Raw genomic sequence first — 27,691 nt, forward strand, 5'->3', positions numbered from 1 at the left:
CCAAAGCAAGTGGTGTTTACAGTTTGGCTCACATAGTTCTTGTTAATGTTATTCAGCCCTATCATGTCAACACATTCTGAAGGCCGGAATAACATTTAGTTGTTCGTGTGTCAGGTCTTCTGTTATTGTAAGCCCTATATTTGCTAATTTTTTCTTCTGGCTAAAAATCTCCACCGTTTTTCGGTATGCGACAAACTTCAAATTGTTGGACGAAGTATGGTAGCTCTCTATAGTCTTTGTCCCTCCCGATGACTTCTGTCATTGTCCACTTTACTTACTTCGATGCCTAATATTTCAGACGCAACCTGTATATGCAGGTTGTCTGTATCTTCGGCCACGTTTTCTGCTAAGGCAAGCAGCCGTAGGATATTTCGCCTTTAACACTGTTCTAATTTTTCCGTCGGACCAGGCGGTTTTTCTTCCAAGTCTCATGTCTTTTTCGTGTATTCAGACACAGACTTTTTAAAGGAATAATTTCAATTATTGCTAGATAGCATTAGTGTCGTAGATGAAGATGATTTAAAGATCAGCTGAGAGCGCTTTTTTTGGGACCATTCAGTAACCATTCGGGCATTACCATGTATATCCAATTCAAATGGTAGATGTTACAAGAACATCCTGCCAGTGGACATGACTGATAGAGGATCAAAGGTAGTACGGCTACTGTCTGTCAGGCACCGCCAAAAGCGCAATTGCAGATACACATCTCTGTGTTAGCTCTCAGGTCGGTGGCAGTGCAGCGCACTGCCTCAGGACTTGCTGACGCTGTTTCAGCTAACTCTGATAGACGCCCTGTGGCACCTAGCTCACGTAATCATGGTGCTGTGTGGCTGGAACGGGCCTTGCTGCCCAGAACACAGACAGTGTTTTTACCAGAGCTCTATTGTAGACATCGAAGCAGCTCCACTCGGTGTGGAGATGAACCACAGCATAGCTCTTCCACCGAGGAAGGGATGTAGATGATTGCTTACAGGTGTTAGTCAGGGCAGTAGCGGTTGGCTTGCCTCCCAAATATTGTGACAATTGGACAGTGTGACAAACATGAAAAAACACTATCAATTCGGCGTAGCAAGCCAGGGGCAGGTCTCCAAATCTTCTCACCAGTAACTGCGAGCTCCGCAGCTCACAAGGACCATGTATGGCAGACCAAAGAGGTAGCAGTCTCTAAAGCGGAAGTCATCTTGGTGTCTGGTAGCAGCACATCACAGGTTCAGCCTTGTAGCTGGTATATTCCAAGGCAGAGATCGCTCAAGGCTCAATCTACTTTTCTGGGCTCATTAGTGATCTTCATCATACCTTTATTTTGCAAGAATGGCTGTCAGGGATTCAGCTCGTTACCTTTCCGGCCGATCGGTAGGCTCATATGGGTTCTTATGAAACTTTTACTCTCTCTTACGAAATTAAGCTGTGGTGTTAGAATGATGTCATGTCTTCTTCGCGATGAAGTCATGTTGCTGAGTTTACAATTCAAGCTTCTTGCTCGTGTGAGGTGAGGCAACATTATCCTATTTTTTTCTACTCTCCTCAGTGTTGGTGTTCTGCCTGTTCGCCATTTTGATTGCGACACGGTGCACAGGTCTGGCTTGCCTTGGCTTGAAGGTGGCTGGAGAGAACTTTGAGAAAATTCTACATTTGCCCATAATACATTTCTGCTGTGTAATATTCCCATCTTCATTTAAATATTCGTCCCGAATTTTTCTTAGCTTACCTCTGAAACAATCTCATGAAATGCAAGCTCCACAGGCAACATTTCCACTACCTTGGTAGCCTATTGCTGCTATGTAGCACTTGACAGGTATTTGATGGATTGGAGATTGACATGGATGAGTGGTTTTACGCTCAAGCAAAGGTAGAATGAGTAAACTGTTGGCAGAACGGTGGCAACGCTGGTAGTGGTAATGTTTATGGTCGTGATGTTATTCTGTTTTTTATATCTATAGTTCTAAATATGCTGGAACATTTGAACATTTGTTCTGCCAAAATTCTTTCTTACTTGGCTATCATATGTCGGATTTTAAGGTGTTGTTGAAGAATGGTAGGTTCTGTGTGTTAATCACTTTGCCAACACGGCGTGGGTTACGAAAACTTGATCATGCTCTTACCCGTGAACGCGACTCAAATACCATAGCCGTTTTTCGTCTATGGACTGCGCACGACGTCTTTACACCGAAACGGTGGCCTTTGATAAATACAGGTCTAAGCAACTGTTATCTTTCTTAGTTTAGCAAACTGTTGTATAGGAGGCATCATGCTTTTACAGCCTCTTTGTCAGTTAATTTGAGCCGATTTTCTGCAGTATGATAATCATTTTTATTTCTTCTATTATACTTAAGAATATCTCTCTTTAATGATGCAGCATTGTTACTTTTTACGTAAGTATTTATTTCATATACATATAGAGATGCTACTATTAATACATTTAGTTTCCAGAATTTATTTCTGCAGGAATCTCTAGGAGATAATTTTGTTATGCACCTTACAGCCTTCTTTTGTAGCCTTAGCTCGCACTGTATGTGCATATTTTCAGAATTTCCCCAGACTAGGATACTACATGAAATTTGTGGATGAGTTAGCCCATAGTACGTTGTTAGCGTTGTTAGTGTGTTTATTGTCCTTGACATTTTTCTCATGAGAAATATATTTAAGGCAGCTTATGACAAATATTATTTATATGATTCTCCCATGTTAGGTACCCATCCACTGTCACGCCCAGGAATTTATTAATTTCTGTCTGTTTTAGGTCCAAGTCTCCAAACTGACATTAATGTTGTTGAAGTTATGTGTTTTCTTTGCATTTATTTGCATATATATGGTTTTTTACATTCATAAAACGATTATTTCCTTTGAAATAATAGTTTCCATTTCCCATATTTAGAGAAGCTTGCTTCTGTAAGTCGTCCATTGAAACATTGATTATAACAAATGAAGTTTTATCTGCATACATGACATTATTTCCACTTACTATTTTGGGCACATCATTAAGATATAAAATAGAAAGCAGTAGGCCAAGCACTGATCACTGAGACACTCAAAATTTAACAAATTCAGTATTCGAATAGACATCTGTAATAATACTGTTCAGAATTTGTTGTGTTTCTACACACTGTTCTCCATTTTCTACGAATGATTTGATAATATAGGCTGCATTCCCCCTTAAACCGTAACACTGAAGCTTTTCTAATAATATGTTGTATATTGTACAAGCAGAGGCTTTTGAAAGGTCTAGAAACATACAAAAAACTTTCTTTTGTTGGTCTAGTGCCTTAGTTACACATGCTATAAACTCAGCTATTGCTGCATTTGTGGATCTACTCTTCCTAAACCCATGCTCTACGTAAAAGTATTACATTTTTCTACAAAATTTATACTTCTGTCTTTAATTACACTTTCTGTTATTTTAGATAAGACATGTGTAGTAGCCATTGGTCGGTAATTTCCCGGATCTTCCTCGCTGTCTCCTTTGAAAATAGGGGTTACTGCACTCTTTAAGGGTGGTAGGCAGAAGACGAAATTTTGTTCCTGCTATACAGTTGCGTATGTAGAATCATTGATTCGAAATGTCGTTGTACACCTTACCCCTGATGGCGAGGTCGCCGAAAGAACTTTAGCTAAATCTGATCCTAGTCTTGGTGAAGTACTTCAGACTGTTAAATTTTTCCAAGTTGCTTCTGAAGTCCAGCAAGATTTTACAAATGCCACTCAGGTTTCCCAAGTTTTTAGTCACCGTTGCTAGCATAGGTCAGCTGATGGTTCCGACTCATCACCTTTTATTTCTGCCCCTAAGTCTCACCTGAGTCCACAGGTATCAGGATTGCTAGCGTCTCGTGAGATGCTTAAGTATGTTAGTTACATGTTGCATAGATCATTTAAATGATTCTTTTATCTAAATGATGTGTAACGAGTCAGTTTACAGGCTACAAGTTTTTAAGTAGAAATTCGTGAGTGGAATAGGAGTTGTCCAGGAGAAACGATTTTAAATTAGCCGAATGACTTGCTTTTTTATTTGTCAGACATTTTAGGTTACTGAACAAATGAGCAAACATCTTTGTTGCTGCATATTGAAATCCTTTTTGATCCTCTGATAGCTTTAATAATGGGTATAAAGATAAAGTTTTCCTCTAGTGTTGTAGGTATGGACATCACTGGTCTTCTTTAATTCTGATGGATTATTTATGACGAATTTCATTAGCGAGTACATGTATCGTGACGAAGCATTTAAAATGTCTGGCTCCTTGAAGAGGTACCTGCATGTCGTCCGTGGGTGAATACCACATACTATTCTTAATGCTCGTTTCGCACAATTGATGCTTTCCTTCTGAGTCATGAGTTATTCCAGAAAATTATCAAATAAGACATTACTGAGTGGAGATACGCAAAATATGTCAGGAGGTTGATTCGATTGTTTCCAAGATTAGCAACTCTACGAACAGCAAAAGTAGCTGAACTTAATTGTTTGAGAAGCTCTGTAATATGTTTTTTCCAGTTCAAATTTTCATCAATATGTACACCCAAATGTTTTGAGCCTTCTTCTCTATTTACTGTCTCCAACTTATGTACTACGTCAGTTGTTTATATGACTCTGTTTGTTGAACAGAGCTGGATATATTGTTTTTTCCAAAATTTAGGGAGTCAATTTTCTGAGAACCACTTTATAACTCCTTCAAAAATATCATTTCCCATCTCTTCTGTTGCTTTCTCTATAATGAGATTTACTATAATACTAATATAATCTGCAAAAAGTACCAATTATACGTTTAGAATATTAAGTGGAATGTCATACACATATACAAAGGATAGGAGTGGACGTGAAATTGAATTCTGTGGTGCTCTCATTGCGATTTCTCCCCAGTAACTAAAATTTTCTACCTTTCCAACTTCGTCTGAATTATTCAGCACCACCTTCTGCATTCTGTTTGTTAAGTATGACTCAAACCAGGAGTGTGTAAAGACATCAGTTTCATAAAACATGAGTTTTTCCAAGAGAGTAACATGAGCTACAAGGTCAAATGCCTTGGAAAGATCATAAAAAAGACCAGCTGGTAATATATTATTATTTAAGACTTGTGGTATTGGATGAGTTAATGTATAAATAGTGTAATACATTCGCAAATTGCGAATACGATTGTACAATGGCTATAAGTTTTATTAGAAACATTAAAATTTATGCCGGACCGGGATTCGAACCCAGATTTCCCGTTTTATGCGAGCGGTCACCTTAACCGTCTCGGCCATCCGAGGACCAACCCAAACTTCCATATGTCCTGATGTCTACTGCCCACAGTGCTCTCGTGCAAATAGTATGATTCCCGCACAGCGAGAGAGATTGTTTTGTTCTTTAGATTGTCTTGCTTTTGCATGAAATACAGTAGGGTAGCATCTGTATTTTAAAGTGCCTCTGAAGTTTAATGCTCTGTTCCTTCGGACATGCATGCCCTTTGCATGCGAGCACTATGGGCCGTAGGCACTAGGACGTATGGAAGTTTGTATCGGTCCTGGAGGCGTAGTCCGATGGTCAAGACGTTTAAGGCGACCGCTCGCTTAAAGCAGGAAATCGGGGTTCGATTCCTGGTCCGGTACAAATTCTCATATGTTAATAGCAAATTATAAACCCATTGTACAATAGTATTCGCAATTTGCGAATACATTTCGTAATTTAATACAACTGCCAATCGTTAGCATTGCATCGAACTGTGCAGACGCTGTAAAATAAAGACACTGTTCTACTATAATATATAATAGCATTCGAAGTCGAACAACCCTTCTGGAATCCAACCTGTGAGGTGATAAGTAAAGTTTTTCCCATTTGATTGTGAGACTATTCTTGAGTGCATTCCTTTTTCGAACATTTTGGTAAAAGACGTCAGTAAGAAAACTGGACGATCATCGGTTAAGTCTGTCTTGTCACGTTTTTTATGAAGAGATCTAACAACTGGATATTTTAACCTGTCTGGAAAAATTCTCTGTGGCACTGGTGCATTACATGTATCAGCAAAGACATTACTTATTAAGTTGGAACACCTTTTCAGAATTGTGTCTGAAATTCCATCAACCCAACAAGAGCTTTTATTTTTTAAAATTTTCATAATTGTTTTAACTTCCGTGAAGGATATTTGTGCTACTTCTAGTTGCTTGAAGTTTTGTGGAATGACTTTTTAATATATTCTCTTGCTTCTTTAGCTGAGACTTTTAATTCTATTTTTGATGCTACATTTAAAAAAATGATTGTTAGAACTACTTACAATTTCTGAACCATCAATCACAACATTGTCATTTAATTTAATTGTTATGATATCTTGTACACTGACTAGCTGTCCTGTATCTCGTTTGACAATGTTCCATATAGTGTTAATCTGATAATCTGTATTATTTATTTCTGTCAGGATGCGCGTACTCCTGGATATTTTAATGACTTTTCTTAAAATACTACAGTATTTTTTGTGCTATGCAAGTAATGTCGGATGTACTCTGACCTTCATATAAACTTTACTCTTCCTTTTACATGACATTTTAATTCCCTTGGTTATCCACGGTTTACTTGTTTTCTAAATGGATCTTCTGGGTAATTTTTTTTTTTTTTTTTTTTTTTTTTTGGGAAGCAACTTTCAAATACTGAGACAAATTTACTTTGAAATAAATATGAATCTGACATTAGCATCTCTTTCTATATACAGGCTGAGTCACGTAAGACGTAACGCCCCTTTTTATTTTGTGAACGGTTACAGTATCGAAACGAGGTTTGTGGGGCACGTGATGTTTCGTATGGATAATGCTCTGAACTCTGGTATCAACCGAGATATTGAAACAAGTATTTTTTTAATGGGACCGCGTACTTTTCATAGTTGCATTCAGTAGTTCTTGGATAGAGAATTACTGTGATACAGTACTTCATAATATGACGTTGAAACCTTTCACAAAAAGGATCCGAGAAATGTTCTAAAATTTAAAATCAATGCGGCTAGAGTCGGCTATTGCTGCTGCGTACACACCGCCAAGCAGAGCTCTCATGCCAGGTTCCGGCGTTATATGCAGCAAGATAGACCTACACTACTGAGATAACACCTCATTTCCTATGCGACATAGATAAAGGGTCAGCTATTCTTTTTGTTTATGGATCTACGGCATATACTATACATCTGGGGCATCAGATGGGGCTTGGGAAAAGTATTTCATATGTGTGAACTTTTCCAGGTTTTTGTGGAAACAACTACAGTTTCATCAAACAGTTTTCCATTTAAACCCTCCTCGTTGCTGTTTACTTTTCAAAGCCAAAACAGAAACGTCTGTCGTTTATAGTACATAATGATAAACAACCCTATTTATGGAAAAAAATGAACTAGTTAATTAACTTTCTTGAAGTCACAAAGATGGTAACAATACTAGACCTCCCTTTGCTTGGAGAGGCCTGAATACTTCTTATAGGTAAAACACCTACTGTGGGACAAAGGTGCTATAGATTCTACTGGAAATATGAATTAGACGAAATACACCTTAAATCAACTAAACATTTTATGCAGAAAGACCGACGACATGTCACTCACAAAATAAATACTTTTCTCAACGAAACGTGGTTTTGCATATTACTTAAGCATGTGCTCAGATCGTTTACCATCGACTACAAGGCACATCTGAAATCACCGTTCGAGAGGTAGATGCACAGATGAAAGTACACTGGATGATAAGCAGTTGCGTGCTGTGACGATTCGACGGCGTATATCGTCTGGTGTAGTTGGGGCTTCATCATAGACTACATCTTTCAGTGCTTCCCGTAGAAAGAAATCAAGGGGAGACAAATCAAGGGATTTGGTCACTTTACTGAAGCATTCTGTCCCACACAACGGTCAGCAAAGAATATGCGTTGTAACACGAGGAGAGTGAGTTGGACAGCCGTTATGTTGGAACCACATACACTGTCTCTTATCCAGTGGTATGTCTTCCAGAAGAACTGGTAGAATGTCCGTAGCCCGCCCGGTTAGCCGAGCGGTCTAATGCACGGCTTTCCGGAGCGGGAAGAAGCGCCTGGTCTCAGGTGTCGAGGTCCGGTGAGCCGGCCAATCTGTGGATGGTTTTTAGGCGGTTTTCCATCTGCCTCGCCAAATGCTGGCTGGTTTCCTCTATTCCGGAGGGGTGAAGTGGACTGCGGCAGTCGTCGTGGGCTTGTGGATCACTGCGGCTGCGGCGGGGACGGAGCCTCTCCGTCGTTTCTAAATGGTTCAAATGGCTCTGAGCACTATGGGACTTAACTTCTGAGGTCATCAGTCCCCTAGAACTTACTACTTAAACCTAACTAACCTATGGACGTCACATACATCCACGCCCGAGGCAGGATTCAAACCTGCGACCGTAGCGGTCACGCGGTTCCAGACTGCAGCGCCTAGAACCGCTCGGCCACTCCGGCCGGCCGTCGTTTCTAGGTCCCCGGTTAACATACAACATACAACAGGTCCGTAAGAATGTATGCATACGTATCTCCATTTAATACCCCTAGGATGAAATAAGCTCCCACAACGGAATTTCCTATGATCCTGCACCTTACGTTTACGCTCCACGGTCGTTCATGTTGTACGTGACGAAGCCTGTTTGGATTTCCAGCTGCCCAGCAGTGCTTGATGCGTAAATTTACATTGCCGTGGTTCGTAAACGTTACTTTGTCGGCAAGGAGTCCACGTGGGAAAATCATAGTGTCGTCTCCCAGGTGCTGCACAGCAGACCAACAAAATTCTATACGACGTTCGAACTCAAGTCCTCCTAGGATTTTATGATGTACTGACATATTATAACGGCGGAATTTATGTCGATGCAAGATGCGAATAACACTCGACTAGCTGATCCTACATTCCTTGGCAATGCGTCTCGTGCCTCAGTGCGGACTGATAATCGTAGTAGCTAGAACAGCTTCTTCATGTCCTTTGTCAGCTGCAATCTTCGTCCTTGTCTTCCATTTGGCACTGAATCTGCCTGTTTACACTAGTTACCTAATAATTTGGGCAATTGCGTGGCGCGAAGGACAGCGACGATCAGGATACACATCACTGTACAGTCGTACCTTTTCGACTGCATTTCTCCGACATTCTCCGTATAAAAGTAGCGTGTCTAACTTCTCCCCATTGGTGTAGATGTCTGCACGCCACGAATGTTGAAGCTGAAACGACTTGCTGATGGACGACACAGTTCCTCCTAGTTCTGCAGTCAGACAAGTAACCAATCGAAAGACTTGACTCAATGAAGTATCCAGACATAAGCTCTTCGCAGAAGAGCTGTGAAACCCAGCTCGCGCTATTCGTCCACGAGACTCAGAGGGCCATAGACGCGGGTTCACAGGTAGATGCCGTGTTTCTTGACTTCCGCAACGCGTTCGATACAGTTCCCCACAGTCGTTTAATGAACAAAGTAAGAGCATATGGATTATCAGACCAATTGTGTGATTGGATTGAAGAGTTCCTAGATAACAGAAAGCAGCATGTCATTCTCAATGGAGAGAAGTCTTCCGAAGTAAGAGTGATTTCAGGTGTGCCACAGGGGAGTGTCGTAGGACCGTTGCTATTCACAATATACATAAATGATCTTGTGGATGACATCGGAAGTTCACTGAGGCTTTTTGCGGATGATGCTGTGGTATATCGAGAGGTTGTAACAATGGAAAATTGTACTGAAATGCAGGAGGATCTGCAGCGAATTGACGCATGGTGCAGGGAATGGCAATTGAATCTCAATGTAGATAAGTGTAATGTGCTGCGAATACACAGAAAGAAAGATCCCTTATCATTTAGCTACAATATAGCAGGTCAGCAACTGGAAGCAGTTAATTCCATAAATTATCTGGGAGTACGCATTAGGAGTGATTTAAATGGAATGATCATATAAAGTTGATCGTCGGTAAATCAGATGCCAGACTGAGATTCATTGGAAGAATCCTAAGGAAATGCAATCCGAAAACAAAGGAAGTAGGTTACAGTACGCTTGTTCGCCCACTGCTTGAATACTGCTCAGCAGAGTGGGATCCGTACCAGATAGGGTTGATAGAAGAGATCGAGAAGATCCAACGGAGAGCAGCGCGCTTCGTTACAGGATCATTTAGTAATCGCGAAAGCGTTACGGAGATGATAGATAAACTTCAGTGGAAGACTCTGCAGGAGAGACGCTCAGTAGCTTGGTACGGGCTTTTGTTGAAGTTTCGAGAACATACCTTCACCGAGGAGTCAAGCAGTATATTGCTCCCTCCTACGTATATCTCACGAAGAGACCATGAGGATAAAATCAGAGAGATTAGAGCCCACACAGAGGCATACCGACAATCCTTCTTTCCACGAACAATACGAGACTGGAATAGAAGGGGGAACCGATAGAGGTACTCAATGTACCCTCCGCCACACACCGTCAGGTGGCTTGCGGAGTGTAGATGTAGTTGAAGTCTGGAAGGTAGGAGACGAGGTACTGGCAAAATTGAAGCTGTGAGGACGGGTCGTGAGTCGTGCTTGGGTAGCTCAGTTGGTAGAGCACTTTCCGGTGAAGGGTAAAGGTCCCGAGTTCGAGTCTCGGTCAGGCACACAGTTTTAATCTGTCAGGAAGTTTCATATCAGCGCACACTCCGCTGCAGAGTGAAAATCTCATTCTGGATGCCTCGGAGAGTTTATCTTCCACTAAATGTGTTAAAAAATACAGAATGCAGAAATTGGTAACTAATTTAACTAAACCAAGAGACACAGATCACCATAATCTACATAAATGACCCCACGCTGCAATGCACCGCTAGATTTGGTCGTCCTGTATAGCAGGCGAGGCGTTCTTCCAGGAAAGCCCACTTCCTCCACCACAACCGCTGCCCGCTCTTCATTTTACAGACAGACTATACCACAAATCAGCCTGTTAAATCTAAATGTCTTATGGCATTGTTCGCTGGGATATCCCACGGCGTGGGTTCAGGCACCTGTCAGAAAGGATGTTCTTTCTCCATATACAGTAGCCCCTTTCCTTGCGGGTGTGTGAGTTGTGTCGTACGTGTATCTGCAGAGTGTAAGTGAATGTTATGAGTGCGTGTATAGTGTGGTGTAATGTTTGTGTTGTTAGATGATGATTATGTTGACGATGACGACGAGAGAAGAGCAAGGGTGGAAACTAGCTCCGGCACACATCCTAATCCTCTCGTGGAGCACCAAGAGGGCTGCTGAGGTAATCGGACATGTCCAACGGACTTGTCACCATCAACAATGTCACGTGCCTTCATTTCGTGAGACACTGCCTAGAGGTTTGAAATTTGACCCAGTGAACCTGGTAGTACACACTGATTGTTATGTTTCCTTTTCAGACGAACTGGGAGCTTAGTTTTGAAAACCCTGATCACTTTCTCAAAAGCACTCTGGCTCAGTTTTATTCTTCCACTTATTTCTTTTTCTGTCAGTGTAGTCATCAACGGGTTATGTGACTTCGTTATCAATTTTCGATAAGCTAGTTCTACAATATTTTTGTTCCATAATAATTGGTTTTCATGGCTACATTTACTTGCTCTATTAAGTTCTTCCACTAGTCGTTGAAGTATATTTGTAGTACTCGGAAAAAGCAAATAAAAGGAGTTTCAGATATGTTTCGTTAACACATTTTCCTTCAACGTTCTTCCATTCTATAGATTTGCAAAACATCCTCTACAGCTGCTGAGAATATTTTTGGCAGTATAGAATCTTTTTTTTCAAACACCTGCTTCAATAGTGTTTGTGTCACAACCCTGATGAATTCAAGTGCAAATTATGGCAGAAAAGAATATGATTTTCGCTGCACTAAGATAGGCTGAATTAATCCCTTGCTTTTCCCGAGGTTTTGGTATAATTTGCTCACAAACTCCTGCACGAATCCTCACCAGGGAGCCAAGAGCGGAGGAAGCGAACTCCGTCCACCACCTCCCAGGACACGGGCAGTCAAGAGGACAGAGGCGATGCGGGGGAACCAGTCGCATTTTCGTCACACAGGTGTTCACTTCGTCTGACACGGCACGACACCACCAATCAGTTCGTACACAGAGGTTCTGTACTGTGGTCCCAGCAACTGGACATAAAACAGTAGTCGGCCGAAGTCGACCGACTTCTGCCGATCCAGAAATACAGAGCCCTGGTTCTGGACTCTGTGAAGAAATTGTACACTGATGTGCAAACCTTAAGAAAGAAACAAACTTTCGCATGTGTCACTGCCAAGTATTATAGCTCGATGAATCTTGGGCCATACATAGAAAGAAGTGCCACATTATACTACAGAAAGTAACTGAAAGAAATACGCACTGAGACAAAGAGAAATGATACTTTCATTCAAAGACATTAATTACCCTGAAATAATTTCGATTCATTATGATCCCCTGGATATTATAGAATTCGGACATGCTTCCTAATAGGCCTGTGCAACGTGCCCCCATGCTCAACACAAGGTTTCTAAGGAATTACGTGGCATGGCGTTCCATTCCTCCATCCGCGGTTGACAGCTGCTGGATAGTCGTTGGAGCATGTGGACGTTCTGCTGGTACGTCTCCCCCCCCCCCCCCCCAATGCATTCCAGAAGTGCTTGATAGGATTTAAGTAGGGGGAATGAGCAAGCCAGTCCGCACGCAGAATTTCCTCTCGTTCCAAAAGCTCCTCCACCTGTGGTGTTCGATGCTGCACCTATGCACTCCTGGAAAGCAGTACAGTGTCGCAATAACTTTGACCTGTGAGTGTACCGTGTTCAAAGATTTGGAGATCAAAATGCCCATGCAACATTATGACTCCCCACACACTGACACTTGTACCGTGAAAAAGATCCTGTTCGACACTGCTGCACGCTCTCTCCTCCATAAGGCGAGAGGTGGGAAAATGTAATGCAACCAGGAACAGGATATGTGGCGACTGGATTGGCATGCCCGTTCTCATCACGCCTCACCCTTGTTAAGTAGCACCGGCACGTGTGGGATGCACTGGGGAGACGTTGCAGCACGTCCACATGCACCAACTACCCTCCAGCAGTTGTCAACCGCTCTCATAGAGGAATGGAAAGCACTACCACAAGATCTCCTTACCAACCTTGTGTCCAGCATGGGAGCACGTTTCAGAGCATAGACTACCGTCCGTGGTGATCACACATCTTATTAAGAACCACATCCACCGGCGTCCATAATGAATCGCGATGACTGTAGTCTAATAATTGTCTTTGAATAAAAGTGTCATTTCTATTCGTCTCACTGCGTATTTCTTCCAGTTGCCTTCTGTACTACACTGTAGCAGTTCTCAGCTTGTATGGCCCAAGATACTTCGAGTTATGTTACTTGGCAATGAAACATCATCCGAAAATTATTTCCTTACGTAAGTTTTGCACACCAGTACACATCAAAAAAAGTTTTGTATCACCCCAGTTCCCAGAACTCTTGAAGATAGACGTTGACTGTGGATATTGTATCACAGACACAGTCCCTTTGACTGTTCAGAGATGTCACTAAACCCGCCCAAAGATGTAAACAACCATGCATGAGCAGCGCCTATTAGACGGAGGGCGTCCGACAGCCGATCAGTTCCAGCCATTCCACCAGGAAGGAGGTACACACATCGTGTTGTCTGCCTAGACGGTCAATACCGCGATTCGATCGCGTCCGCATTGTTACTCTCAACAAGGGAAGTGAACCAAAGCGATGTTGTTCGGACATGGAGGAGATGCAGAGAGACAGGAACTGTCGATGACATGCCTCGCTCAGACCGCCCAAGGGTATATTACTGCAGTGGATGGCAGCCACCTGCGGATTATGGCTCGGAGGAACCCTGACAGCAACGCCACCGTGTTGAATAATGCTTTGCGTGCAGCCACAGGACGTCGTGTTACGACTCAAACTGTGCGCAGTAGGCTGCATGATGCGCAACTTCACTCCCGACGTCCATGGCGAGGTCCAGCTTTGCAACCACGACACTATGCAGCGCCATAAAACAACATGCTGAATGGACCGCTCAGGATTGGTATCAATTTCTCTTCTCCGATGACTGTTGCGCATTCCTACAACCAGACAATCGTCGGAGACGTGTTTGGAGGCAACCCGTTCAGGCTGAACGCCTTAGACACACTGTCCAGCGAGTGTAGCAAGGTGGAGGTTCCCTGCTGTTTTCGGTGGCATTATGTGGGGCCGAAGTACGCCGCTGGTGGTCATTCAAGGCGCCGTAAGGCTGTACGATACGTGAATGCCATCCTCCGACCGATAGTGCAACCATATCGGCAGCATATTGGCGAGGCATTCGCCTTCAAGGACGATAATTCGCGCGGCCATCGTGCACATTTTGTGAATGAATTCCCTTAGGATAACGATATCGCTCGACTAGAGTGGCCAGCATGTTTTCCAGACATGAACCCTATCGAACATGCCTGGTATAGATTGAAAAGGGGTGCTTATGAACGATGTGACCCGCCAACCACTCTGAGGGATCTACGCCGAATCGCCGTTGAGGACCAACAGTGCCTTGATGAACTTGTGGATAGTATGCCACGACGAATACAGGCACGCTCGGCTCCCTCCCGTCGGAGATTCGAGTCCTCCCTCGGGCATGGGTGTGTGTGTTGTCCTTAGTGTAAGTTAGTATAAGTTAGATTAAGTAGTGCGTAAGCCTAGGGACCGATGACCTCAGCAGTTTGGTCCCATAGGCCTTACCACAAATTTCCAATTTTCCGAATACAGCCGTGCATCTATCCAAGGGGAGTGCTACTGGTTATTAGAGGTACAGGTGTGTATAGCAATATGGAACACTACCTGTGAAGGTCTCGCTGTATGGTGGTACAACATGCAATACATCCAATAAATGAGCAGTAAAAAGGGCGGAAATGATGTTTATGTTGATCTCTATTCAAATTTTCTGTACAGGTTCCGGAACTCTCGGAACCGAGGTGATGCAAAACTTTTTTTGATGTGTGTACTTCGCTGAATCTGAGAGAAAAACTTGCTTTCAAATCTTGAATTCGAGACGTCTGATAATTCACGGTGGTTTCTTCGTTTTACAAAGCCATAGAAACCACACACACAAGTTGAGCCAACACATTATGACCACCTGTTTAACAGCGTATTGTTCCACTTTCCAAACACAGTAAAACGGAGATTCTGCTGGTCATGAATTCTACAAGTCCTTCACGGGAGTCCAGAAGTATGTGGCACCAGATATCTACACACACGTCAAGCAATTCCCGCAAATTACGGGATGATGGTTTACGGGCACGCAGCTGGCTCTCGATATGTCTTTCAGAGGGTACAGATCAGGCACATTTGCTGGCCAACACATCAGTGTGAGTTCACAACAATAATGCCCCTTATATCACCATAGCCTGATTCTGACTTTGCGACACAGACAGTTATCGTGCTGGAAGATGTCACCGCCGTAGGGGGAGACTTCAAACATGAAGCGATGCAGGGGGTCCGCAGTAACGTTTATGTAGTTCATTGCTGTCATGATGCCTTCGATTACCATCACAGGTCCCATGGAAGATCAACTCAGTGTACCCCGTAGCATAATTCTGCCCTCACCAGCCTGCATCTGTGGCGCGGTGCTTGTTCCGTACAGTTATTTGTCTGGATGACGGCGTGTAAGGACCAAGCATCGACGTAGTGTAACAAGAAATGCGATTGACTCGACAGGCCACAGGTTTCTATTGATCCACGGTGAAACCTCAGTGATCCTGTACCCTCTGCAATAATAAATGACGAAGTCGTTGGGTCAGCACAGGAATACGTGGGAGTCGTGTGATGTGGAGCTCCATTTCAACAATGGCTTCTGAATGGTGTGCTCGGAAACACTTCTGCCTGCACCAGCGTTTTACTCTGTCGTCAGATTTGCTACAGATCACTGCCTATCCTGGATTACAGTTTGGGATCCTCCGACCTCTGTGTTTTGTGATGAGACATGGTCGTCCAGTACCATGCGTCCCGCCTGTTATTTCACCATCCTTCAACCACTTTCCATGGGTGCTCACGAGAGTAGTACGCCAACAGGCGACCAGCTTCGCTGTTTCAGAGATTCTCGTTTGCAGCCGCAGGGCCATGACAATGCGCCCTTTGTCAGAAACGTTTATATCAATGGATTCCGCTATTATGACTGGCCATTTGTCTCTCTTCTGCTTGTCTTTTCTTCCTGCATCACGTGCCGACAACACCACCATGAGGCTTTCAACTCCGCGGTGGGCAGTGGTCATAATGTTTTGGCTCATCATAAATCTATTTGTAAAGCCACTTAGTTCCTTTATTTATGGAAATTGGAAATTTGTGCTAAGTCCAATGGGACCAAACTGCTGAGGTCATCGGTCCCTAAGCTTACACACTACTTAAATCTAACTTAAACTAACTTACACGAAGGACAACACACACACCCATGCCCGAGGGAGGACTCGAACCTTCGACGGGAACAGCCACTCGATCCGTGACAAGGCGCCCTAGACCGCGCAGCTCCTTTATTTTTATCTAGATTTATTGAAATATAGTATTTTTTCTGAAGTTGGTGATAATTTGAGTGAATATGCTGTAGATTAAAAAAGGGCATCGATAAGCTTGTGGCATTTAATGTCTTGTCTGCGTTTTTTCATGTGAATCATTACTGCGTTTTTCCAGGTTTGAGGAATCGTATTCCTCCGCAGACATTTCAGTTCTTGGCTTCTCTCCTTTTTTCATACTTGGAACGTTTTTATACACATTAACAGGAATTAGTTCTGGAATGTCTGTTTTTTTTTATTGATCTGTTGAACTGTGCTAATGTACGAAAAATTGGAAGCTTTTCACTTATTCCATGCTGTATCCACCAAAAATGACTACCATTTTTTTAAAATAAGCATAGTCTGTCAATTTCGTATTATCGTCTGCATGAGACGGTCATTTCTTTTTAACAACTGTCGTGCTTCCATTGTATTTTGATTTCTCTATTCCTGTTAAATCGATTGTTCTTTGCGTAAGCGCCTTTCTAAAATAATTATACCCGCTATCTATGTCAGTATAATATTTATATTCTAACCTGCCTGACCTGTGTATACTTGTCTTTTTTTGAATAAAGTCCAAAAATCTACAAATACATCTATCTTAGCAAGTAAGACTATTATATTCTAACCTCCCTGACCTTTTCTGAATAAAGTCCAAAAATCTACAAGTACATATGTCCTGCCAGGTAAAATTATTTCTTTGTAACTTTGTATTTAGTTTTCCTGAGCATTTTGAGTTTATGTTGACTTGAAATTGTAAAAAGGTTTAACACCACATCATCCTGTATATTTTCTTCATAGTATGAGAAGATTTTGGTCAATTTTTTCAGACCCTTTCGGGCCTTACCAAGTTAAATTTCAAATTGCTTTCTTTTGGAAGAATGTGTTGACGATGAACATGTTGCATGCTTAGGCCAGCTCTCTTAATACAAGACCTCCATCCACTACATTACCAAAACTAAAATTTTTCGGTGAAGAATAATTCCTTAGTTTTTGTCTACTTTTGCATAAAATCCCTTATTAACATGTTGTAGCGGGATATGCTGTCATTTATGAGCTTCTATAAGTCTTTGTAGAGGCCTTGTAAATGTTCATCAAAGTAACTGCGAACAACTGTGCTTGTTGGGAACATGAAGTCCATGAATGACTGCAAACGGTCTCCAAGTAGCCGAGGATAAACATTTCTAGTCAATGACCGGTTCTGCTGGACCCGAGCACCCTGTCCGTTCCATGTAAACACAGCCCACACCATTATGGAGCCACCACCAACTTGCACAGTACCTTGTTTACAACTGGAGTACGTGACTTCTTGGGGTCTCTGCCAAACTTGAGCCCTACCATCAGCTCTTACCAACTAAGATCGTGACCCATTTGACAAGGCCACTGTTTTCCAGTAGTTTAGGGTCCAGTCGATATGGTCACGAGCCCAGGAGAGCCGCTGCAGGTGATGTGCTTTTAGCAAAGGCACTCGCGTTGGTCGTCTACTGCCGTAGCGTATTAAAGCCAAATTTCGCCGCTCTATCCTAGCTGATACGTATATCGTACGTCCCACACTGATTTCTGCGGTTATTTCAGGCAGTCTTGCTTGTCTGGTAGCACTGTCAAGTCTACGCCAACGCCGTTGCTCTTGGTCGTTAAGTGAAAGCCGTCGGTCACTGCAATTTCCGTGGTGAGAGACAATGCCTGAAATTTCATACTCTCGGCACACACTTGACGCTGTAGATGTCGGAATAATGAATTTCCTAACGATTTCCGAAATGGAATGTCCCTGCCGTTTAGCTCCAAATACCAGTCCGCGTTCAAAGTCTGTTATCCCGTCGTGTGGCCATAATCACCTGAACACAAATGATAGCTCAGCCAAAGCCCTGCCCTTTTATGCCTTGTGTACGCGGTACCGCCGCCATCCGTATATGTGCATATCGCTATCCCATGAATTTTGTCATCTCACTATATTGTCAGGGTGCAGTAACTTTGACTGTCTGTGTGAAGTATTTTAATTTCAATTTCTGAGCAGCACACCCTTGTTTTCTCCTTAAAACTATCTGCGTGTACTGACAGCAACACAGCATGAACGCCTGGGTTGGCCATTACGATCTATCTTTATACGTCTGATTAATCCTCACTAAAATACACCTAAGTGCTCAGTTCTCAGTTCTTAGTAGTGAGACCTTTTGCACTCACGGATATTTTCTTTAAATGTGAGCCTGATATAAGTGAGAGACCAAGTTAACAGCCATTCATTTCATGTATAAACGTGGTTCCAATATGTACATCACGTTAACGGTTTCAGATGCTTATTGTTGCTTGCCACAAGTTGAAAATTGTTTATGGATATATACCGCAAATTAATTGTGTTATTCATCAACATATTCGACATCAGAAATTCTCGGATATGCATATTTTCTTACCAAATTCAGTTATGAAACAATTCTCCGCTTTCGAAAGATGCAAATCATTTCGCTGTTGTTACATGGACTGGAACCTCACGATATTGACTTATAGTGCTCAAGGATAATAGAATTTGATCTATCTAATTAGAAAATCTCATCTATTTTTTTCTTTTTTGTTGCAGATATCGTTTGTAGCAATTGGCTGCCTTACCATGCTACTGCCAATAGTAAACAAGTTTGGCATTCTCGTGGTAATAGCGTTGTGCATGGGACTGTTCGACGGGTGTTTCATCAGTCTTCTTGGTCCAATAGCTTTTGAAATATGTGGTCACAAAGGAGCTCCACAAGCAATTGGCTTCTTACTTGGAATGTGCTCAGTGCCATTAACAGTGGGGCCACCAGTCGCAGGTTAGAATCCACTTCAAAACGTTCAATCTATTTCCTACAGACAATATAAGTGGCCAATTTTTTAGCTGTTAATGTATACATTCTTTTCTTTAAATTATTCATTAGTATGAAAATAAGTTGACAATGCCGTTAATGTGGAGTAAAGGTGTTTGTATACAATGACTAGGAGATATATCTTGTCTCTCAGTTATTTTCGCAATGTTATAACTAGGTCATATTCTTAGTGTTGGTTATTGCTGAACGTGGAATATCTTTGCTACTGCATTTGTGCAAAGCAGTTAACACGTCAGAAATATGCATCAAGATTGCTAGATTAAAATGCAGAGCACGGGTTGTATAGGAATAACAACTCTACGACAAGTATGTACTATTTTTCTATAATTAGAACGTAAGTAAAAGCTACTGAGGTTTTATATCACACCTACTAATAAGAAAATTGCTAAGTTAAGGAAAATAATTCTAGTAATAAGATCTAATATAAATGACCCATACAGCTACAAATGCAGTCGGTAGCCTACGTAAGGATTTTATTGGAAACATGGTATTCTAGGCGCTAATCATATTTGGAAATCATGTTCAGAGCTGTCGATTTTTGTTTCAGATCAAAATAAAAATCACACTGTCGATTATTTCAACATTCATACACAGTCGATTATTATTTTTTGTCTGTCATAATGTAAACTTCATACAGAATAATCTACGAATGAAATTCATATGTGGAAATTTGAACATAGGAATGTTACGAGTTTCATATTATTTTTTAAGCTAATGTTTTTGCTGTTGTAATTTGTATATAATACAGCTATGATATTTTTACCGCTTTTTATACTAGATGGAGTTTTTCATCTGTAAATTATTTTCGTCTGTAAAATATTTTAGGTTACTTAAAAATATGGACTGCATCATATGCCATTATTAAACAGTACCTGCCCTCTATTTGCGTGTCAGAAGGTGGTCATGTCACTAACTTTGCTTTTGGAGGAAGTAATGAAATCTGCATTACTGTGTCACAGTAGCGGAAATTTAATTAAAATGAGCATTTGCTGAGAAGGACACTGCTTTTGATGAAAATCTGGCAGGGATTCGCTTAAGTATGCGTCTCAATACCCAACGGAGGTAATTTAGACAATCCACTGAAAAATTAATTCAGGATAGCCGGGCGGGGATTTAAACGCTTCTACTCCTGAGTCATTATCAAAGGATTCTAGCGCAATCAGTCCTGGAGTACCACTCCAGCATTTGAAGTCCTTATCAAGTAGGCATGATTGCAGAAAGCGAACGACGTCTGTTGCCTACTGTCGTATCTGTTGGAATCAAGATGCGCACTTATATGAAAAATAGGAATATAGGATAAAACCCATTCATTGGTAGCTGCGCACAACAGGTAGTCAATAATGTTACAAACTAAGGCTATTAATTCTACGTTACATAGAACATTTGCAGGATTTCTATTGAAGTTATCAGCAACGAATCAGTTCACAGGCAATGTCTATATGAATTGTTTACATGTGTGGTTGTATGCTGGCCATTTACCAAGTATTAAATACTATACCGACTAAACCAGAACGACAAAAATGAACCTCTATGACGTGCTCTCACTGTTAGTGAAAATTATTTAATTTATCGATAGTAGTAAATATTCAAGTTTACTTACGCAACATACGCTACTACTGAACACTTTTAGTAATATCTCGTAACTGAGGTGCAAGGCCTGTATAAAATTATTAAGTAAGCTCATGTTTCCTTTAATTAGGCTGAAGTTTTAAACCGCGTTTTCGTATTATCTGTAAAGATTGATCATTTTGTAATGGCCTTAGAATTCGAAATAAGATGACTGTGGTAGTCGTATGGACTTCTGTGTAACATATACAACAAAGTAAAGGAAAAATTACATTACTTAAGACACATATTTACATTTAATAACAAAATGTGGAGTGTACCTTAGTGTATGTTTAATTTCTTTGAACTTTCAAATGCTTTATAAAATAGGACACAAAAGGAAATATAAACTACAATGTAACAAAGCTTACCAAACAGTGGTTGAGACTGAGGAATAGAACTGTGTTTTACACGTATCAGACGTTCATATTAGCAGCCCATGAGCTGCCTTTAGCCTAAATGGTTCGCTAAATTTCGTTTCAGCTTTATATTCGATAACAGAATCCACAATTAGTGCTTTGCCAAAGCTAATCTCAGTATCACCGATTTTGACTTGTGTTTAAGAAGAAGACTAATAAAATAAATTGGCAGTAGCAGGTAATAACTTTTCCGAAAGCAGTTTTAGAAACTGTGTTAAATTCAGCATTTTCATTTGCTTTAACTAGGAGACAGAAGGGCAGTGATCTTTTATAATATCCCTTTTCTTTCATATCCCCACCTTGTGGTTATGAGATAGGTTTTCCTATACTCATCTGAAAAGTGGTCAAATCAAAGGCCTTAGGTAATGAATGTGTTTCAACAGAAGTGATTCATGCCTTAGGAAACGAAATACAAAGGAAATTTGCGAATTTATGAACAGAGGAAGAAACTTCTCTAAAACTGGAACAACGCCATAATTTATTGTTGTGCTTCACAAGAAAGAAGGCAGATAAGACATGAAAGACCTTGTAGTTCTAGCAGCGTCCACCCCGTCTTGTAAAAGATATACAGTGGCACAGAAGAAGACACTGGACTGAAATTTACGCAGAGTAAAACGATAAAGCACAAGAGACCATTTCCGAATCGTAAATCAAATCGCAGTACAGAGCAAACAGTGTAATTTACAACATTCCTTGGGATTAAAAGATTTTAAGAATGTTGTGGACTGCTTTTCGATTGGTACAAAAAGCACTTATTCAGCCTATTCCAGTATACTGAAGCGTGTATGCATCAATGGTACTTCGTCAATGTAGTGGTAAATTCGGAATTCGAAGAGGAGTCATGTAAGGATATTCTGTATAACCAGAACTATTCTCATTATCACTTGCAAAAAGGGGAAATAATACGCGGTAATGGAGTATATCTGAACCATTTTCAATTTGCTATTAACACTGTGCTGTTTTTCCCAAACGTAGTTACGCCGTAATCTTCAACGAATGATGAAACAACGCAATAGAACTACTTTGAAAGTAGATTTGAAAATCAGAAGTATGAAATAATGCGCGATTAAAGTAAAATACAGGATGTGGCTCAAATGGCTCTGAGCACTATGGGACTTAATATCTATGGTCATCAGTCCCCTAGAACTTAGAACTACTTAAACCTAACTAACCTAAGGACATCACACAACACCCAGTTATCACGAGGCAGAGAAAATCCCTGACCCCGCCGGGAATCGAACCCGGGAACCCGGGCGCGGGAAGCGAGAACGCTACCGCGCGACCACGAGCTGCGGACTAAAATACAGCATGTATCGTAAGTAATTACGCAAATGCATATAATTGAAAGTACACGATATTTGAAGCAAAAAAGTGTCAGTAAGCGTAGGTCTGCAAAGGAACCGTTTGCGAGAAAATTGTGACTTTGTGGATACCAGCAACCACTGACGTGATTCTGTGTAAACTCCGAATGTCAGATCGTGATGTGGTCTTTGTTTACATTTTCGAGACTTAAAGTTGTAAACAGAATGGATACGACAGTATAGTACGCAGTCAGAGTGCCACTCATATCAGCTGTTTACAGAGCATCAGTTGTGTTGTGCGAGTGTTAGTGATAACACGGAACATCGCTGTAACGAGGAATATGCGGATATACATTTCATATATGGCAGGCTAATGGCAATGCATGGGAGGCTGCACGCTTGTAGCAAGAGGCATACCATGTCTAAAGGTAGCCCGAGAGTCGAACGTTCACAAGGGTGCATAACGCCTCTTAGAAACTGGAAGCTTTGTTCATGCTGCGGTAACGGGTTGGTCTACCAGAATTACACCTCTGCGTGAAGATTTTCTGCTGGAACAGTCGATCGCTCTGCAGGAATCTCCTCATGGAGACTAGCCACACATATTTCTTTAATGAGCCACAGTACTGGTTGGAGAATAATTAATGCATCGCAGTGTAATGTACGCGTATCACATCCAACGACTTCAGTATCTTAGTGAAGCGGATTTTGGTGCAAGTCTACGTATGGTAGTAACATTTTATTTACAGACGAAGGAGGTTTCACTTGTGACGGTGTGTTTAATTGTCACAATTCGCCCGTTTGGAATCATCTAGGCTCCAACCCACATGCTGTGCATGAGTCTCCACATGAGCACGTTTCTCATTGAATGTGTGGTTAGGGGTACTAGGTGATGGATGGTTTTATTGGGCCGTAAATGTTACGAAATAAACTCAGTGGACGGAACTACCTTCGGTTTCTGCGGCATCATCTTGCAGGATTGCTTGCGGATGTTCTCTTAGAGCAACGTCGGAGGGTGTAGTACGTGCATGATTGAGCACTGGCAAATTTTGCTGCTTTGGTGAGGCGACATCTAACACGCCGATATTGCTAAAGATTGATTGGGGGAGGAGAAGCTGTGCAGTGGCCATCAACATTACCTGATCTGAACCTCATGAATTTCTTTGTTTGGGCACTTTCTAGGTGTAGCGTGCGCTACCGCGGTTAACACGGTCGAAGAACTGGAGCAGAGACTTGTCAATGCTTGTCAGGAGATTCGAAATAATCCAGGTGTATTTGAAATGACTCGGAGCCCATTACGGCGACGGGTACAGGCATACAGACGGATACAAGGACACAGTTGGAACACCTCCCTTAACTATAAGTGCAGTCACGTAACTGTAGTCATGTTCATTCAAAACACTTGCACTTCTACCAAAGTATCTCCACTAACTTTTCTTAGTGTTGTATACTATTGTTATCTATTCCTAACTGGGATGACGTTTACATAGAATCTACATCGTTAACGTCAATAGTCCGCAAGCCACTTGACGGTGTGCGTCTGAGATTACTTACGGTACCACTAACTGAACCCCCCTTGCCTGTTCCACTCGCGAACTGTGTATGGGAACAAAGATTATCGATAAGCCTTTGTATTAGCTCTAATTTCTCGAACTTTCTCATCGCGGTCACTTCGCGAGATGTACATGGGTGTAAGTAATATATTGTCCGACTATTCGCACAAAGTACTCTCTCGAACTTTCTCCGTGATCCACAACGCCTCTCTTGTAACGTCTGCCACTCGAGTTTGTTGAGTATCTCTGTAACGCTCTCGCGACAAATAAACGATCACGTGACGAAACGCGCCATTCTTCGTCGGACCTTCTGTATCTCTCCTATCAGTTCTACCCAGTAAGGGTCCCATATTGATGAACAGTACTCAAGAATGGGTCGAACAGGCGCCTTGTAGGCCACTTTTTGACTGAAAAGAATTACATTTCGTTAAGAGTCTTCCTACGACTCACAGCCTGGAATCAGCTTCCCATACCGTTTGTTTTATGTTGTCATTCCACTTGTGGTCGCTCAAGTCACTGGAGCCTGATAATTATCGCAATTATTTCGCAAGCGGTTTCTTTGCGAACCTCTGTTGTCTGAGACTTTTTTGCTTCTAGTATCGTGTCCAACGAGGTCATAGAACCTGGTGATGATTTTCTACAGTTAATTATGAAGTCCATGATACATCTTAAAATACCAGTATAGGCAAATGGCTACACACAACTTAAAAAATGGTACAGTACGTGAAAGATAAACTCTAAAAGCTTTATTTATTTATTTTTTTTGCGTGGTGCCGGAAGTTAGGTTGGAAGACAGCCGACAGTAGTGCCACTGATCGCAGTGGCCGAAAATGGTATCACCTATCTCGAAATGCTGCAGTTGAGGGTCGTGCCACAACCTGAAACTGACTGCAAGGATTTAATCTTTCAACAAGATGGCACTTCTCGACTTTTCCACAGCTGTGTACACGTTTATCGTAATGAGACGTTGTCAAGTCGCTGACCTGGCGCTACTCGAGTGGGCAGAACGAGCGCCAGACTGGATTCCTTGACTTTTTTTTTCTTGTGCTGTTACATCAAGGATAATGTTTATACTCCAGCCGTACCACAGAACCTCGAAGACATTCAACACCGCGTCACAGCAGCTGTTCTTACCGCCACTCCTGATATGCTGTATCGGGTTTGGGCGGAACTGGACTACCAATTACACGTGTACCGCGTGATGGAGGGTGGACACGTAGTAAATTTATAATCAATCCAAAAACCTTTGAGAGCTTGTCCTTCGCACACTACATCATTTGTTACGTTGTTCTTGACCTTATATCTCTACGGATTTTTTTTTTCAAATGTTTCATGGCCTTTATACGAGAGCGTGCTGAAAATTAATAGCTCCGAAAGTTTTATGTGAAAACTCTTACAGTTTTATAAAGAAAATGAACTTTGTTAACATTTTACATCCTTATTCTTCATGTCTCTATATTTATTTCTCAGCATGCACATCCTGGCGACGAACGCATTTCCGCCAACGAGAGATAAACTTGTAGATACCGTCACTGTAAATGGTTTGACTTTGTTGACGGAGCCACAACCTCACCTCTAATTGCACCGCTTCATAACTATCACAGTGAAGTTCTGGAAGGTGTTCTGTAAATTCTGGAAACACGAAAATCGGATGGGGCCAAGTCGGGACTGAATAGAAGATGATCGTTAACAGTGAACCCAAGGCGTCGGATTGTTGCAGATGTCGAACCGCTCGTGTTTGGTCTGACATTGTCATAATGAAGGAGAGGGTGCTACACGTGTGGACGAACTCTTCGCATTCGTGCTTTCAGTTTTCTGAGGGTCTCGGATCTCGCAGTACCTTGCAGAGTCTACCTTCATTCATGAATTCTATGTGCACAACACCTTGAAACCAGAGCACTGTGAACATGACTTTGCTTGTTGATGGCATGGTGTTGAGCTTTACTGGTCTCGATGATCCTTTGTGGCAGAACTCCACTGATGCTCTCTTGTTTTCGGGGGAGGGGAATGGTGAACCCAACTTTTATCACCTCTCACACATTACTAATACGATCATCACATGGCTTTCATTCTTCTACGGATTTCGAATGGAGGCACGTTTCCTGCGATTAGGAACTCGATTACAACACGCTGTTTCTCACGCACCGACATATCTACATCTACATCTACATCTACATGGATACTCTGCAAATCACATTTAAGTGCCTGGCAGTGGGTTCATCGAACCAACTTCACAACTCTCTATTATTCCAATCTCGTTAGCGCGCGGGAAGAATGAACACCTATATCTTTCCGTACGAGCTCTAATTTCCCTTATTTTATCTTGGTGATCGTTCCTCCTATTTAAGTCGGCGTCAACAAAATATTTTCGCATTCGGAGGAGAAAGTTGGTGATTGGAATTTCGTGAGAAGGTTCCGTCGCAACGAAAGCGCCTTTCTTTTAATGATGTCCATCCCAAATCCTGTATCATTTCTGTGACAATCTCTCCCATATTTCGCGCTGATAGAAAGCGTGCTGCCTTTCTTTGAACTTTTTCGATGTACTCCGTCAGTCCTATCTGGTAAGGATCCCACACCGCGGAACAGTATTCTAAAAAAGGACGGACAAGCGTAGTGTAGGCAGTCTTCTTAGTAGGTCTGTTACATTTTCTAAGTGTCCTGCCAATAAAATGCAGTTTTTGGTTAGCCTTCCTCACAACATTTTCTATGTGTTTCTTCCAATTTAAGTTGTTCGTAATTGTAATACCTAGGTATTTAGTAGAATTTACGGCTTTTAGATTAGACTGATTTATCGTGTAACCGAAGTTTAACGCGTTCCTTTTAGCACTCATGTGGATGACCTCACACTTTTCGTTATTTAAGGTCAAATGCCACTTTTCGCACCATTCCGCTATTTCTTCCAAATCGTTTTGCAGTTTGTTTTGATCTTCTGATGACTTTATAAGTCGATAAACGACAGCGTCATCTGCAAACAGCCGAAGACGGCTGCTCATATTGTCTCCCAAATCGTTTATATAGATAAATGTTCAAATGTGTGTGAAATCTTATGCTTAATGCTAAGGTCATCAGTCCCTAAGCTAACACACTACTTAACCTAAATTATCCTAAGGACAAACACACACACCCATACCCGAGGGAGGACTCGAACCTCCGCCGAGACCAGCCGCACAGTCCTTGACTGCAGCGCCTAAGACCGCTCGGTTAATCCCGCGCGGCCGTTTATATAGATAAGGAACAGCAAAGGGCATAGTGCCACAGAAATTGCATATTTCCGACAACGTAGCCCGCCAGAATTGGTGGCCATTAGAGTGGAAACCTCATGTTCACAACACTTCTGGCCATTTTTGCCCGGAAATGTTTGTGGCAATACATTTTTGGCCCAGAAGTGTTCACCCGGACCACCATATCGTCCACGAAACGGAGGAAAGCGAACTGGTTCCAAAAGTTTAACCTATAAACCTATTATGGATACATACCTCCTTCAGAATGTTGAAATACAGTTTTGAGTATATCGTAAAATCAAC

At 41.8% G+C, this 27,691-nt stretch overlaps 1 protein-coding gene across 1 annotated transcript in view; it reads left to right on the top strand.

The window, feature by feature from the left end:
• Positions 1-27,691, top strand: part of LOC126470257 (monocarboxylate transporter 10) — a 466,478-nt gene that overhangs the window by 409,342 nt on the left and 29,445 nt on the right. The window contains exon 5 of the mRNA XM_050097984.1: positions 19,013-19,238. Within this exon, the coding sequence (XP_049953941.1) occupies positions 19,013-19,238 (226 nt within the window). The remainder of the gene's footprint in view (positions 1-19,012; positions 19,239-27,691) is intronic.

This window comes from Schistocerca serialis, chromosome 3 (genome assembly GCF_023864345.2).
Source record: "Schistocerca serialis cubense isolate TAMUIC-IGC-003099 chromosome 3, iqSchSeri2.2, whole genome shotgun sequence".
NCBI classification, from domain to species: domain Eukaryota; kingdom Metazoa; phylum Arthropoda; class Insecta; order Orthoptera; family Acrididae; genus Schistocerca; species Schistocerca serialis.